The 17,500-nt window shown below is 42.0% G+C and overlaps 1 protein-coding gene across 3 annotated transcripts in view; it reads left to right on the top strand.

The window, feature by feature from the left end:
* The window catches only part of Gadl1 (glutamate decarboxylase like 1), a 172,767-nt gene that overhangs the window by 10,922 nt on the left and 144,345 nt on the right, over positions 1 to 17,500 (top strand). For all 3 annotated transcript variants that reach the window (XM_008846468.3, XM_029570086.1, XM_029570087.1), the window contains exons 4-8: positions 2,901 to 3,007; positions 3,748 to 3,863; positions 9,051 to 9,130; positions 9,252 to 9,306; positions 14,091 to 14,207. In XM_008846468.3, coding sequence (XP_008844690.1) covers positions 2,901 to 3,007; positions 3,748 to 3,863; positions 9,051 to 9,130; positions 9,252 to 9,306; positions 14,091 to 14,207 — 475 coding nt within the window. The remainder of the gene's footprint in view (positions 1 to 2,900; positions 3,008 to 3,747; positions 3,864 to 9,050; positions 9,131 to 9,251; positions 9,307 to 14,090; positions 14,208 to 17,500) is intronic.

A 17,500-nucleotide genomic window follows, 5' to 3' on the forward strand; every position in this document is an offset into this window, starting at 1 on the left:
GAGATGGCTCAGTAGGTACAAGCACTTGCTAGTCAAGCCTGACATCCTGAGTTAAGACCCCTAGAACTCATGCAAAAACTAGATTCGGTAATGCCAGTGTCTGTAATCTCAGGGTGTCATGGGAAAACAGGAAACAGAGGCAGGAGACTCTCTGGAAGCTTCCAGGCCAGCTATCCTGGCTTTAGCATTGGCAAAGAGATGCTGTCTCAAACAAGGAAGAAGGAAGAAGAGGATCAGTACCTGAAGGTTGTCCTTTGGCCTCCACATATGCAGCGTGGCACATGTGCCCCCCCCCCATTTCATACACACACACACACACACACACACACAACTCTTCTGGGAATAGAGTAGAGCAAAGGAATTAATTAAGAAAGGATTTCCTTAGTCACATGAGAGACAGTAGCAGTTTGGACTTGCATGGAATTAGAAGCAGTAGGAATGTGCTTGTAATACCAGCACTGGGGAGCTTGAGACAGGCGGATCCCTGGGACTCCCTGGTGAGCCAACACAGCCAAATTGGTAAGCCCCGGGTCCCTGGGAGAGATCCCAGTTCAAAAAACAAGGTGGATGGCCACGTCTGGCCTCTGGATTCGTGTACACAGATGTACATGTACACCCACACACACATGAGCATGCATGCTTATACACATATACCCAAAAGAAGAGAAAACATAAATGAGTAGATATGATGTGTTATATCTTGGAAAGCAGAGTTAGAGGGAAGTTTCTAAGGTAATGCCTGGGTTTCAGCCCTTTGTGGCTGGGTTATGGTCACTAATGGAAGAAACATAGTTTTCAAGTATGTAGTGGATGAGGCAACATCAAGAATTTGATTTCAACTGTGGGCCTTAGAATTTGCAATGACCTTAACATACTCAACTAAACAGACCTATGGGCCTGGACTTCTGATATCAATAAGAAAGGTGTACATTTGAAAGACACTGAGCAAAGGATGTATTTGAAGTAATGGGCATGGATGAGATTTTGAAGCCAGTGATTCTGAACCCTCACTGCTCATTGGAATTAACTTGGGAGCTATAAAAAATATCACCATGCCTGGGTTCCAAGCAGACCAATGAAATATGCATGCTATTTAGGTTTGCCATTGTACACAGCTCAGTGAGAATCAGTGAGAATCCAGGGTGGAAAAACCACAGGTCTGAGGACTGAGGAGTAAGGAGAGAACAGAGCTCACGACTGAGCCTTGAACCTGGATCTTTAATGATTAGAAGGCAGAGGATCAGCCAAGAAGGAGGGAGGGCATCAGTGTGGAAGCCATGAAGGAATATGCATCCTTTACAGCGTGTTGTTCAATAGCTAACCAATATGAAGACTGAGCATTGTCCCTGGATGAGAACTGTGAATGTTGGAGGTGACCTCATGAATATGAAGGTACCTCTATGAGGGCAGACGCCAGGTTCCAATGGGCGGAGCAAACAGAAGTAGATGGTTAGAAAAGATGGTCAAGTTCTGCTCTTTGACTCTTTCCCTGTAGAAGTCTTATAACTCCTGTCCTGAGTTATTTAATCTGATACAATTAGAGGTTTATGAACTATTAAACTGCTGTCCTCTTGGCCCCTGATGACCCTTTCTGCTACATCCTCTACTCCTTCACCTGCAGGTCTATTCCCAACGTAGAGTTGGGCTAGTTTTCAGTAAGATGCTTACAACACATTGAGTGATTATTTTATCTATATTTTAATTCCCCACAAATATATGCACTCTTTTTCGCACTTTTGGTATGTGTAAACTGGTTTCCTAGCATGACTGAAAACAGAGCCTGTCTTATTTTTAAGATACAACATCTGTAGAGTGCTTGGCACACAGGCAGACGCTACATAGTAGGTGTTCAATTCTTTTGCCTTTGTTCCAAAGGCAAAACATCTGGTTTCCCTCCTAGATGTTAAAATAAAGCCATCAAATTCTGCTACTATAAATCTAAACACATCTGATTAGCCTACGTGTTTACAGTACACCTTTATTTAGATAGAATTTAATGCAATCATCTAATTTCAAAGGAGATTAGAGATATTTAGTCACTCTGGAAAGAGAAGAGACTTAAACATTACAGAGCCAGGTACTAAACTGATGGAGTTTGGATTTCACGGGAAGCTCCTCTGGGTAGGCTTCAATGAGCAGGGCACACTTAGGATCAACATGAGGGATTACAGAGGTAGGGAGGGAGGCAGATGCAGGGTTAGCCATCATACAGGCTCAGTGACAATCTCTCCTGACCCCAGAGAGATCTCTGCAGGGACCAGACCTCAAGAATTGATGCCACAGGGAGGGCTGTGGCCTTGAGGAGGCAGCTCCTTTGTCTGCCACATAATAACAAAGCTAATGTAACAAGGCCCTTTGATGACTGGGTCCTAGTCTAGAGTAAGAAATATGGATACAGCTTGGCAGTAAAATCATCACACAATAAAAGATAGCCATAGAATGCCTCCTACCTGTGCAGACAGAGCTAATGTGGCAGAAGAAGCCATTTTCAGGACACAGAGCCTCCATGTAGAGATGTTGTGCTCATAGCATAGTAGCAGCCCAGTAAAGCATACCAAGATGGCAGCTTCTCTTTAACCAGTATCAGTCAGCAAATAATGCAGTAAGTATCTAAAAACTGGAACACACCTGGCTAACACGGAGATGATGCCCTGCCTTCTTCTTTCCTCGTGGATTGAAGTTTCCTGAAGTAGCTTGTGTAAAGCTACTAGCTATTGACATTTAACCGTGACTAGCAGTATCACCGATTGAGTTCTTCTCTAGTTCCAGCGGATAGATTCCCAGAGACTACCTCACATCGGCAGCCACTGGGTTTCATGAGACTCTGTGCATTTCTTGGGACACCAAAGGGATGTTTTGACTCTAGTCATAGAAGTGAAGTGTTTTTTATATCTGTCTAGTTATACGTATGAGGTGTCCCCAGTGTTTCTGTTAGTGGAAGAAGCGGTTCTGAAGAAAATGATTGAATGTATTGGCTGGAAAGAAGGGGATGGAATATTTAACCCAGGTGAGTACACTTAGTTATTTCCATCACCCTTCCATTGCGAGCGTCTAAACATCTCTTCAGTTAAAGAACCTCTCCTTGTAGGCATGTATATGTCCTGAAGTTGGCTGTTAATAGTGCTACTTGGTAAGCATGGAGCTGATACTTTTACGTAGTGATTTTGCATAAATGCTAAATTAATGGCATGCATAATTAACAAATGAGATGTCTACAATTTAGGATTTATATGTCTACAGTTAGGATTTCTAGGTAATACAAATGAATTCCTCAGCTTGGAAAGGCAATGATAAATCCTCTACGTTTTTCAATCAGTGTTTCTTAAGGTCCCTAAATCACATTTGTTTATTCTGCAATGTCTTCATGGAGCCAAAGATGAACATGTATTTTCATTCCAATTCCATCAATCAGGTGGTGGACAGAGTATTATGGACAACACAGATTTGGGCCCTCCCCCTGAGTCTAGGCTCAAAGGTGGAAATTTTAGCTTGAAAAGCCTCTAAGCTAAAAGGATAGAAGTATACTTCCCTCTTTGCTGAAGTGGAAAGTTCTGGAACTATAGAGATTAAGGAAGTGTCAATGGGATATTCAGAGTAAAGGGTGGAGGTCTGTGTTTGGGTGATTTTGGAGATGAATTTTTATTAGGCTAGAGCAGGTCTATCCATTCAGGGCCTTCCAGCCTAACTGGTCCTTTGGGTACTAAGAATTCATGCTGTAAATATGACATTCAAATTTTGTTTCTGCAGGTGGCTCAGTGTCCAATATGTATGCAATGAATTTAGCTAGATACAAATATTGTCCTGATATTAAGGAGAAGGGCCTGTGTGGTTTGCCAAGATTAATCCTTTTCACGTCGGAGGAGGTAAAGCACTATTCTTGATATTGGATACATTTTCCCCCCGAGAATGCATTGGTTAAGAGGGGTTGTTTTGAAGATTTCCATGGTGATTTTCATCCTAGCCACATGTGATTAATACACTTAAGTATACTGTACTATTGTCTTCCGAAGGAGCTCTGATGACTCTGGTTTTGTAACCCTGGCTGCTCAGTTTGGTATCTCACTTGTATTTAAAATTTACAGTCTGAAACATTTTCTTTGAGGAAAGCAGATTCATTTGAAAATTCTGCTCTCTGTGACACTTCCCTTTGAGTGTTTTATTGATTAGAACCTGATTCATCACAACTGATCTCAGCTGCGTTTTCTACTCAGTGGTTCTTACAAAGTTGTTTGATTGACTAATGTGAGGGATTCATATCTTCTTTTTTGAGGAGAGGGATGGCAGGGATTCAGTAACTATCAATGCTATACACATACATGCAAATACAGATATGCAAGCACACAGCTACACACATGCACACAGACACACATGCATACAGACACATACATATACACAGATATATACATGAACACATAGCTATACATACAGATACATTCACACACACACAGACACACGCACGCATACACAGATACAAACAGATATAAACACACACATACAGATACACAGAAACACAAATACAAATATACAAGAAGATACACACGTGTGTGCATGCATGTGCACACACACAATCAGATGTCACAGACTTCTTACCTCTTGTTTTACTCTCCATCGAACTATAGGCTCGCAGTGTGGACAAATGTATTGGATTTAAGCTAGACCGCTTAGATTGGATTCCAATCTCCATCACTTACTCTCTGAGTGACATTGGAAATGTTAACACATCTAAGCTTTGGTTTCCTCATTTGTGAAAATCAGCATATTAGTTGATTCTTGAATCTAGTAAATTATTCTCAAACCCAGCAGCATGGAACTGCAACTGCGATCACTTTAAACCCCTAAGAAGCTGTTCTTGAGTGAGCTCCTTTACATGGTTGGTTCAGGAGTGCTCAGACAGGTGACCCCAGTGACCCCTTTCTACCCTGTGTGCCCCTTGTACTCCAGGAGGCAGTCCAGCCATGCTCTGAGAAAGAGATTAAAATACATCAGCCCATTGAGTTCTAGATTCAGAATGGGTACACTGTCATTCCTGCCTTGTTTTTGTGGCAAAACTAAGTCACCTCTCAGAACCCAGATCCAAGACATGAGGAAAGTAGATTGAGCCGCAGAAGCAAGCTTGGGTGAGGTCTCCAGCAAAGGGTTTGGGTTCAGGGAGCTGTGAGCAATGGACGCACTAAAGCAATCTGGAAGCTCTGCAGAAGGTCACTGATGAATGAGTTGTTACAAAGACTAAATGGGTTGTTGCCTAAAAATAGAATGTGGCCCACAATAGTAGCCATTATTGACGGGAGAAAGAACTAGCTGTGAGTTGAGTATAAATGGATAGTCCAACTTAAATACAGTCTTATTTGAAGGCAGACCCCTCCACCCTCTCTATTACTTTTGTGTGATTCCCTTGGGTGCCTCTGTCTTTCTTCCCTTCTTCATGCCCAGGTCAGGAATACTAACTGTTCTGTCAAAAGCATGAGATGATCTCCCTTGCAAGTACTAACCAGACCCACCTCTGCTTAGCTTTCAAGGTCAGACAAGATAAGGCACAAACAGAAGTTATATGAAAGTGGGAAGAAGGATACCGGGGGTAAAAGAGGGTGAGTAGGGCGGCCCCTTGCACCTTGAGGGGTCTTTGGTTGAGATGACCCTGGTCCAGCATCACGTTTTTCCTTGCCTTCCTGGACCTTTGCACTGGGTAATTCAGCACCAAGAGCAGAGCTGGGAGAGAGGCACCTTTGAAGAGCCACCTGGGAGGCACCTTGGCCACCGTGGTCCTTCATAAGCTGTGCCTGCAGTCAGAGGATGCTCAGTTGTGTGAAAATACTTGCTTACTTGTGATTATTATGGAACAGGGTTTCCTGTCTTCCTATTCCAGCCAACGCTATTTCAGTCTGAGGGACCCACATCCACCAGAGATACAGTGCTACTTCTGCTCCTAGCCTTTCCTTTTGAAATTTGCATTAAAATTTTGCTAGAGCTCTTTTCTGGAAGAGCTGCCCCAGAAAAGGGAAGAAGTTTGGTGGAAGATGAGAATGAAGACCACACAAAGAAGATCAGTTGTCTAGGCGAATGGAGAGAGAAAACACACTGCATTCTTATTTGCTGTGAAGCCAGAGCCAAGTGATTTTTCCGGTTTCCTTACAGAGGCGTAGCTGGCTAACATGGCCACCAAAGTTAGGTCCAGAAAACCCAAGAACCGGTTAAAACAAACAAACAAACAAACAAACAAACAAAAAAACAAACAAACCACAGAACAATCCCATCTCTGTGAGCACACTGTTGCCTTGAGTTTATATTCACATATGCAACCTGTCCATCCTGATGATTTTACAGCGCATTCCTTTCTGTGCTTGGGGTCATAGCATTTGCATTATTTTAATTTCCATTTTTATGATCACCTTCATTGCTTATTATAACAAATCAATCCATCATTTAGTTTAAAAAACAGAATAACTCAATGTTGTGCTTAGACAACTTAAGGTAATCTTTGGGGAACCAGTGAGTTATTGGGGTTCCTTAAAGGAGTATTGGTTTGATGGTACTTCCAGGGATGCAAAGGGAACTGTACCCGAAAAGTCCGCCTCAGTGTGTGTGACAACTCAGCTCCCTGGGACTCGCAAGCAACTCAGCTGGCTAGAGTTCCTCTCCCCAGTAGTTGTTCTGATTATACAATTTGGGGAGGGACCTTGTCAATCTCATAAGCTTTAGGAATTTTCTCGGTCTTGTAAGATATGTTTACTTCCTGAGCCTTAGGGAATGTTTTAATTTGGAGGAAATAACTACACAACACTCCCTTAGCTGGAGTGGGATGATCTCAGGCCTTCCCAACAGGCAAATGAGTGTCCCTTGGGTGTTATGCAGAAAGTGAAGGTGGAGCCATCCATCTGGATTCTGGCCCTAGAATCTTTAGGACTAGAACCGGTTCTGTGCCCTTGGAGAAATCTCCAGAGTATTTCTGGGGTAACATTGATAAACTCTGCTCTTACCTGAGAATTTCAGCATCAAATTAGTCAGCGCTAGACGAAGCCCACATGTCCAGGGCACTACATGCACACCAAGGTGAAATCGGTGTTCACCCTGAAAGCCAGTCACAGACTAAGCATCCTTGCAGGAACCAGAAAGCAGACCTTCGGCTCAGTGCTGGCTTTCATGTGGGTGTTTGCTGCTTCATCTTTATAGAAACCGGTGCCTGCTGATATTGTTGTGCCTTCTGTAGATTAGGAAACCTTCAGGGAGGTTGGGTTTTAGGACAACTGACTCATTTTATGCCAGTGATGGGAACAACCACCATTTACTTCCAAATACAGTGGTTCCTTCTCAACCCCAGCCTTCTAGGCTTTCTCTTTCCTTCCAACTAATCAGCGTATCTGAAACATCTTACCTCTTTTCCCTTTCGGGACCCCGTTCCTTCTCCAAAGCTCTCAGGTGTTTCTAAATACAGGTGTTTAACTTTTAGTTTTTTGGCCCTTCCAAAAATTCTGTCTCTATGCATTTGAAGGTAACACTGGGCTGTCATTGGCCTGAAGTACTCTCAACTCACTCCAGAATCACTGTTCTTATTCTGATTTCAAGTTTTCACTGAGCCCTGCCGTTGGTTGGTGACAGTGGTGTGCTGTTTGTTTCTCACAAGTGGAGCACTGTGATTTTCCTTATAGTCAGAAGTCACTGGGGGAAGGCTAGCATTTATCATTAGGAAATCAATAGCTGTTTAGTTGTCAGAGCCCATATCTCCAGTGAGAAATAATTCTCTTTAGCTATGTTACCTTAGCTACAGCAGGTGTTACCTCCGGCCAGCACAGCCTGCTGTAGCAGGTAGAGAACGAATTACATTTTTATGTACATTATTAGTCTCTGATATGCATACATTCTTGTGACACCCTAGGATAAATGCATCCTCCAGGCATTTGGGATGTGTCCTGGCTGATATTTGGAAATTAATTATTTAGGATGGTCTCATTTTTCCTGATGGAGCTGTTTCCTCTGCATTTTATTTTTACAGAGTTTAAAAAAAGAACTCCCAATAAAACTCTCTTGACAAGGGGAGGAAAAAAAATTACCACATTTGAGGGAATATATCAAGTTAAGTGTGAAAGCATGACTATTCTTTTAATGTATTCATACCTACAAATTAAATCACTAAGGTTTTTTGGGGGGCATAGTAATGTCCTTTATCACCTTAGTTTTTTGAACATGAAAAAGAATTCATTGGCCACCTGTCCTTGTTAATATATAAAGAATGACATCACCAATGTTTGAATGCTAATTATTTTATATATGCCAAGTGGTGGGAATATATGGAAAGCCCAACAATCTAAAATCTATGCCATTATTTACAAATAAGAAATTGATCGTACCTACTTCCATCACCATCTATTAGGCTCATCCATGCCAAACTTGAGTGTAGTGGTTGTACATCATTTAATACTACTTTTGTTCTTGGATTTTAGCCATAGTCCTGTATGTCTAATTTCAGCCCTTTTCCAATATTAAATAAAATTGGTCAAGTGTCTGATCTTCATTTATAACCCATCGTTTTCTCTGGGAAATAATTAAACTCTTCCCGAGTCTGTGATTATAATCTTTGAGATAACGTCTTCCTTTCTCTTTAGAGGGTTTTGAGTTGGCACTGGACTAGATTCTACATTTCCATTAACTCAGCCATATTAGTAGCATCAAGAGAAACTTTCATAATGTTATGGAAATCGACAGCCTCCAGTGACCAAGTGTGTTAAGACTTTTCTATATGTTAACTCATTTCTTTCTGTAACAAGTTGATAGAGGCTTTATTGATACAATACTTTCTGGACTGGTAAACTAAATCTTTAAGAATGTACAGTATTTATTCAAGGTTCCATAAATCCTGCCTGCTCTGACCCCAAAGTCAATAGTCTCCACCTCTCTTTAAAGAGCTCAATTGAATTATTGTTTTCTCCTGTATTTTATGCAATATGTTCCAAAAATTGTGCTGCGGTATAAAGACATGCATGGGTTTTGATAATAAATAATGCATTTTCTATGCTCTACATTTATCTCTGCCCCCTCCCCTTCCCCCTTTAATTCAGTGTCATTACTCCATGAAGAAGGCGGCCTCCTTCCTTGGGATTGGCACCCAGAATGTGTGTTTCGTGGAAACAGATGGAAGGTAACAGGGATAGTATCTGGAAACTTGGTGGGTCTAGGGGGAAAACCAAGCTGTTTGAAAGTGATACCGTTGCCTATTAAGTACGAAACATAATCGAAAGTCTTAACTCTCTATTCCTTAGAGGTAAAATGATACCTGAGGAGCTGGAGAAGCGAATCTCAGAAGCGAGACAAGAGGTGAGAGGGAGAGAGGGAGAAATGGAAAAAGAGGGAGAAGGAGGGGAAGCTGGAAAAGGTGAGAGAAAAAACCCAACCGACTGCCAAATACCAACTCATTTCTATGTGTGGGGGAGAGAAGAGAGTGTGTTGGAGTTAAAATAGAGAAAACTGTTAACAGGATTACAGGTGTCCTATTTCTATTCCTTTTCCCCCACCCCACCCCAGTTCTTTCCCCTCCTCTCCTCTCCCCTCCTGTTTCTTCTCCATGTTCTTCTTTCTCGAGTGTTCTCATTCCCCAGTAGCCATAGCCTGTAAAACACTGGTGTCACAGTATTCAGGATTCTTGGCTGTGCTGGGCCCTGAAAGTTGACCTCGGGCTTTTGCGCAGTACTCCAGAGTCTACTTCCTGCATGACCACTCCCTCTATAGACCTCACCAAGTGCCTCTTTGAGGCTTAACCAAGCACCTCTGTGAGGCCTAACCAAGCACCTCTGTGAGGCCTAACCAAGCACCTCTGTGAGGCCTAACCAAGCACCTCTGTGAGGCCTAACCAAGCATCTCTTGAGGCCTAACCAAGCATCTCTTGAGGCCTAACCAAGCATCTCTATGAGGCCTAACCAAGCATCTCTGTGAGACCTCCCTCTGTCTATCCTCCCTGTGGCTTCCAACCCAAAGCCTATTCAGTCCTAACTATCTTACTTAAAGATAGTTATGGAGTTACAGTTAGGGATGGTTGTTAGCCTCCACATAGGTGCTAGAAATCAAATCTGTGTCCTCTGCAAGAACAGCTAGTGCTCTTAACCGCTGAGCCATCTCTCCAGCTTCCACTCATCTTTTAAAAATATCATCCAAATGACATGCAGACGTGATAATTATCTGGCAGTTCATCTTGCCATGCTTCTCTTAACTTCTGGGTAAATTTCTACAAAATGCTGTCAGTTTTTGTTGGTTTTTCTGTTGTGAAGCACAAATACTGCTTTTTGGATTCAATTTCATCTTTTCCAACCAAATTTTCTATCAAAAAGAATTTAAGGCTGCTGGCATGCTTGCTGGTGTGGGACTGCGGTTTGCATGGTTCCCTCCCTTCCCGTGGCTCTTCCTACTGATTCCTTCCTTTTCCTCCCTCAACCCCTCCCTCTCCTTCCCCATACTATCTCCTCCCCTTCTCTCGTGTCCCCATCTCATCTTTTCCTCCTTCTTTTCCTTTCTTCCTCTCTCTATTTTTAAGTTTTCACGTGGGACTGTTTCGTTAGCACTTACTGAGCTAATGTATCACGGCTCTGACCACTTACCACGCATAGTCAGTCCTCGAGCTCACCAACGTTTTCTTCTACCTCCACCGTAGCACCTTCCAGCACTCCCAAATCTGTCTGAAATGAACCCCAGACATCATTCCATTGACCTATCAACAGCTGTATGTATCTGTAAAAGATATGTACTCTTTAAAATAATTTTACTATTTTTATTTTTTATGTACGAGTGTTTTGCCTGCATATATGTAAGTGTACTTGTGTCATGCAATGCCTGTGGAGGTTAAAAGAGAATAGTGGATCCCCTGGAACTGGAGTTAAGGGTGGTCGTCTGCAAGAGCAGCCAGTGTTCTTAACCTCTGAGCCACCTTTCCATCTCTGATATGTATTCTTTTTTAAAGTTGTGCTATGATTATATTTTTAAAGCAATTATTTTTTAATATCATCAAAATTCAGTCTATAATAAAATCTCTCCCATTGCCGTTTAAAACAATAGTCGGCCGCTTATTGAGGATTCAGACAAGGTCTCTGCACTGCGTTTGGTTGGTATGTCAGGCAAATTTTGCTAACCCACAGCTGCTTCTTCCTAAAACACCCCCTGAAACGACTTGAGGAAGAAGCCATGTTGCCTGTCCTGCAGAGTCCACTGCACCATGGGATTCAGATCACAGCAAGAACTGAGGCTCTGCTGTCCTTTGCGTCTCATCTGTTCTTTGTCCTTCTTGGATGAGATGCTTAGATTTTGACTCAATGAGATTCAAATAGGATTTCCTTTTTCTTCATTTTTTACATTTTTTGGGGGGAGGAAGTATTTTTGAGACAGGGTCTTGCTGGCCTGGAATTCACCATGGAAACCAGGCTGGCCTTGCTCTCACAGAGATCTGCCTCCCAAGTGCTGGGATGGAAGGCACACGCCACCTGGCCTGGCCTTTTTTACTTTTTTACATGTTGTCCTTCTTCTCTCTCCTGTGGTAACACTGATCAGTGGTGGTTAGCATTGTCCAGGTCCCTCCATCATCAAGCCCTTCCTTGTCTGCTCACCTCATGTATTTTACTGCCATTGGTATCATTGACCAGATCCATTATTTTATTAAGTGATATTCTAATTCATTCTCTCATTCCTTCCTCATTCATTGGCAGACATTCCACTACAAAGGAAAATGTTTCCTCATCACTATTTGGCTTCCCTAAGGAAATGGTTTCCAGGGGCAAGGAGGATAAACATTTTCTTGTTTTGTCTGATGTGCCAATTCTCAATATACTGAGTTCATTTTCCAGCCTCCCCTAAACACAGCACACAGCCCCGTATCTCTTGCAATCATTAACAATTCACATTTTTAGCACAGTCAGTTTTATCCCACAGCAATCATTATTATTTTCGTCACTTCAATTTTGGTTTGTTTTGACAATCCAAGTGTACGAAACTGACAGAACTCTAAAATTGAGAACCTGAGAAAAGAAGTTTCTGAAAAGCAAAAAGTGCTTTAGGCACGTTGCAAAGGAGGCACTGGGGACATGCTCGTGTTCCTGCTCAGCTTTCTTTGAAGTCAGTTCCTCCTTGAGCATGGATTCACCAGGAACCAACCTTGCATTCATTTGGAAACAGTAATACAATGAGAAGCTTTGGTGACTTCGGTAACTTAAACTGAATTGTCTTTTTTCAAGTGTTTAACTCATATTGTTTCAGACATAGCAAATGATACATCAACATGTTTTTTTTGTGCTGGAATTGAACTCTCTGAGGCATGACAATCCATTAAAACATCTTTTAGGCAGTGACCTTTACTTGATGCCATTATGAAGACAGTAAAAACTGCAAGACATCAGTCCTAAAGCAGTTATTGACAAGTCCCAGCAAGTAGGACCACTGAATATTTCAGAGGTATTTTTGAAGTATTTGAAGAGACAAACTTTCTTAGGGAATAAGGCTCTTGGGCAGTGATGCAATCAATACTGTTTCGACTGAATTTTGTTGTCAACAGCAAGAACTGTGAGGAAGGAGAAAAATATAGGAAAGGTTAAATCCACATTGCAAAAGTGTAATTTCTGGACCTGGTATTTATAGTAAGACTTTTTTTTTTTTAGGGAAGAGAACTCATTAGTAAACTCTAATACCTTACATTGGTATTCACTCATGACTGTCAGAATGTCATATAGTTTATGAGGAAGAGCCCAACCACTAGAGACACTTTTTACAATTTTAGCAAATGCCATTTTTTTTTCTGTTACTCTCAATGATTGATATGAATCTGTTCTCATTTCATTTAGGTCATTGACATGATAAAGACTTAATCTGTTGTGGTTGAGTACAGGGAAGAAATTCCAAACTCATGGTCCCACAGTGGGGGCTCTGTCCCTTCCTGGCCTAGCTCTGAGAGGTTTGGAGTAGACCCAACCCTGTGTACAACAGCTGTCTCCCTAAATGGCAACTGGATTTATTGTGTGCGGTCACTTTGATTCCTGTGCATCTCAATTTGGAGATATGGGAGCAAGTGTTCTTGCTCTGCCCTACATTCCCTTGAGAAATAACATCTTTCTATCAAAGGTCAGTTACATTGGAATGAGTTTGGTTCAAACACAACCACCTCTGGCATCCAGGGAGATAAGACTCTATTGCAGTAACAATGAACTTCATGATAAAACTGAGGGGGAAAAGACTCTATGCTAAGTGGAAGTCACATGATTGTCAGTGGTAATAAGGGGACAAGAGTCCCTTATTCATCAGATATTCTAGAACCCCAGACCCAATAGCTACCCATGATCCCACAGATGTCTGTAGGTTGTCTCTGTCATGGGAAACAACACATCTTTGCTGCCATGCTGGTATTGCTCTTTGAAAACAGTCCCCTTTTCTTGTCATCTACCTAGTGGACATGAAGCCTGTTATGGGGCACCCACTACCTGCTGGTGATTAATGTTCATCTCTGCGTTTTGCCTGCAGTCTCCCTTTTATCCCTCACTTTGTACTGACATCAGATTCCTCTATGTGACGTAGGCATCAGCTATGTGAGGGAGTACCACAGCAAGAGAGAAGCAGGTTCTCTTTCCCAGCACACATGGCCACCCCCACATGGAGTACCTTTCCCATGAGATTGCCTTGTTCTTTTTAGTCAAAATTTGCTGTCTCCACCTGAGCATATCTTTGTCTGGCAGCTGTATGTACTTCAAGAGATGAGCAGACAGGTCTTCATCATTTACCCCTGGGGCTGGGTGTTTGTCTTCCACTCCTGTCCCTGTTTATTTTAAAGAAAGGGGGAAATATAGTCCATCACTAGAACATGAAATACAACAGACAGAAACTGACAGCAATAATCATGAATGTATTCCTTGAGCTGGACCAGTCCAAGACCATGTTATACCATTTTCTCAGTATCCTTAAACCACTTAGGATGAGTGGTATATAAGTGTCAAAATGCCCATTGAATTAATGGTGACCTCCAAAGAGACTATGCCAATCTCTGGATGCATAACCTTTTATGCTTACCAGTCTACCATAGGATAGATTTCACCATGATAGTGATGGTGCTCTTTGTGTGTGGATCCTTCTCATAGGGGGCAATGCCATTTCTTGTCTGTGCCACCTCTGGTACTACCGTGCTGGGCGCCTTCGATCCTCTGGATGAGATCGCTGATGTCTGTGAGAGGCATGGCCTCTGGCTACATGTGGATGTAAGTTCATCTGTGTGTCCCTGTCTGTCTGTCTTCCAGGTCTTCCTGTACCTCCTTATAGTCAGAAACCAGAGCTAAAGCTGTTACTACCATTAGCTGAGCTTCTAATTTGGAAATGAATGTCATTTTCTTAAAGAGTTGAAGAAGATTCCAAGATTTCATGCCCATTTTGATATTCTCTGGATTCTCTGTTATGCTCTCCTCTCCCACAAGCCATCTTTTCTGATCCCCTGATGAGAGCAATATGGTGTCAGGGGCGTATGGTGGATGAGGAAATTGGGAGATTTTGCCTTTGGGTCTCCATCTGCATCATCTTTGTTGTATCTCAGCCCTTTGTTTTCAGTTGCTTCAGTTGCAGGGGGAGATGGCTGGAAGATTCTAGAAAGTATCTTCCAGCTCTAAAATGAGATGATTACAATCAGCAAGAAAATGCAAGAGAGCAATATGGTGTCAGGGGCGTATGGTGGATGAGGAAATTGGGAGATTTTGCCTTTGGGTCTCCATCTGCATCATCTTTGTTGTATCTCAGCCCTTTGTTTTCAGTTGCTTCAGTTGCAGGGGGAGATGGCTGGAAGATTCTAGAAAGTATCTTCCAGCTCTAAAATGAGATGATTACAATCAGCAAGAAAATGCAAAAATTTCTTAATTACATGCTTTAATTAAAGCAGGTTTCAACTGGATCCATAATAGATAATTATTTGAAGAGAGTTGAGATAATTTATGTTCTTCATAATTTTCTAACTTAAAGGGTTGGACTGTTTTTCTAATTCATTTCATAGGCCTTGGGGTTGCTCATAATAAAATTTCCTTTAAGCTAAAGGTACCTTTTATTACAGGTCTACTTAGGGTTACAAAGTTGAACTCTAGCAGCTGTGAACATTTGATGAGCTTTTTCATTCCCTTCCTTCCCATCATTCCCCATACTCCTCCCTCCCAGTTCCTCCCCCTCCTCTCCCCTCCCTCCTCCTCCCTCCCTCAATCTGTCCCTCTCCTTTTCCCTCTGTCTCTCCTTCTGTCCTCACGTCTGTCTCTGTCTTTGTCTCCCCCTCCCTCTGTCTCTCCTTGTCTCTTCCTCGCCCTACATCTCTCCCTTCTCCTTCTGACTCTCCCTCTGTTTCTCCATCTGTCTCCCCTTCACCTGTCTCTCTCTTCTCCACCCCCCCACCACCTTCTTCTGCCATGAGGTACTCCACGCTCATTTTGTATATTTTCTGCCCCGTCCTATTTCTTAAGAGTTCTTTTTACAGGGGAACGGCATCAGAAACCAAGTTGGAAGCTAGCTGTGCTCATTGCTATTGGTGTTCCACTGAGGATTTTTATCTTCTATAATTGTCAAATACCTCCCCCCTCCCTTTCTCTCTCCCTTCCTCCCCCTCCCTTTCTCTCTCCCTTCCTCCTCCTCCCTTTCTCTCTCCCTTCCTCCTCCTCCCCTCCTCTCCCCCTCTTCCTCCTCCCTCCCTTTCTCTCTCCTCCACCTCTCCCTTTTTTCCTGTCCCTTAGTCCTCCTTCCCTCCCATCCCACGTCCTTCCTCTTTCTTGTCCTCCTCTTCCCTCTCCTCCCTTGCTTTCTTTTCTCCCCCCTCCTTTTCCATTCTCTCCCTCTCTTTCTCCTCTCTTCCCTCCTTCCTTCCCCTTCCTTCTTTCCCTCCGTTTTTCTTTCTCCTTTCCTCCCTCTCTTTCCCTTTTTTCCTGTCCCTTAGTCCTCCTTCCCTCCCATCCCACGTCCTTCCTCTTTCTTGTCCTCCTCTTCCCTCTCCTCCCTTGCTTTCTTTTCTCCCCCCTCCTTTTCCATTCTCTCCCTCTCTTTCTCCTCTCTTCCCTCCTTCCTTCCCCTTCCTTCTTTCCCTCCGTTTTTCTTTCTCCTTTCCTCCCTCTCTTTGTCCCTCCCTTCCTTTCTTCCTGCCTTTTTTGCGAAGGCAGATGTTTATGGGTTTGAAAACATCCAAGAAAAGGGAGAGTTGAATGGCTTTTTAGGCTAAAGAACATTCCTTTAGCAGGAAGGTGGCTGAGATCCCCACCCCCCCCATCAAAAGAAATATGTAGTTTCTTGCTGAACAGAAGGTGACCAAGCATTAAAGGGATGTACCCATATATAATTTTATAGTTCAGAGGACGTTATACTTTCAAAGTCAGTTGTCTATGAAATGATCTAAAGAGCGTGCTTAGGTCTTCAAAGTTTTCATTAATTGTATGCTCGTGTTTGGTGAAAGCAAACATAAGCTCACTGGAGTTTCAGGCTTGATTAACACGCTGATAGCAGTACTTCAGGTCGATTATTTGTGACTTCTCCATATGAAGTTTGAGTATTCCTATAGATTCACGTTTCAACTTACAGCTGATTGATTTTTATCGCTTTAGAAGCATGACAATACTTTATGTCCTACAAGATAATATGAACTGAGAACTTTTGATAACTGTGGAAATAAGGAGAAATAGTTGAATACATCAGTGGTTCTACTTAAATATTCCATTCTCATAAGAGAAACATCACATACGGATTAAATAGTTTATGCAAAACAGAGTAGCTACAGCAGCTTTTAAATTGGAAATGATCTTAAGAGATTTGTGGGGCTTAGAGGGAATTGTGGTTTATAAGTATGGAAGGAAAACTCTCTGGGTTTTAAAAACATTAAAGGTTGAATTTTTGAAGAAAACATTTCTTAAAGAAAAGACTTAACCTACGCCAAATTATTCTGTTTGCACATAGTAGGCATCTAGAAAATGTCTGTACTAGTAGATTAAACTTTAACAGCAGCCTATCTGAACTAGATGATAGAAATCTAAATTAAAGAGATTAGCACACCCTGATATTTAGACAATGTTTCTCCATCTTTAGATCCTTTATTATTGCAAGTGTCTAATCTGTTGGATAATTTTATTACAATAGAATATACCTTTAGTGAATTTCATATACTACAAGTCATTTATTAATGTTAAAGGCAAAGTACTGATAAAATTACAATGGTTATTTTGACTTATTGGAAATTTCTAAAGGTTGTTTTTAAAGATTGGGTTTTCATTTTGTTGATATCTTTTGCCTACACTTACCATATTTCCTCTGTAAGAATGAGTCACAGACTCTGTCAAGGCTGGTCACTTCTCTGAAGCAGAGTCTAGTGACATTTTCCAGGCTTCAGGTTCTAGCAGAGCCTTCTCCCTCTCACTTGCTAGTCATCTGAATTCCCAATGCTGTTTGTAAGCTCTCTATCTCTATCTATCTATCTATCTATCTATCTATCTATCTATCTATCTATCTATCTATCTATCTATCTATCTATCTATCTATCTATCTA

Source organism: Nannospalax galili, unplaced genomic scaffold, assembly GCF_000622305.1.
Source record: "Nannospalax galili isolate Female #2095 unplaced genomic scaffold, S.galili_v1.0 scaffold542, whole genome shotgun sequence".
NCBI classification, from domain to species: Eukaryota; Metazoa; Chordata; class Mammalia; order Rodentia; family Spalacidae; genus Nannospalax; species Nannospalax galili.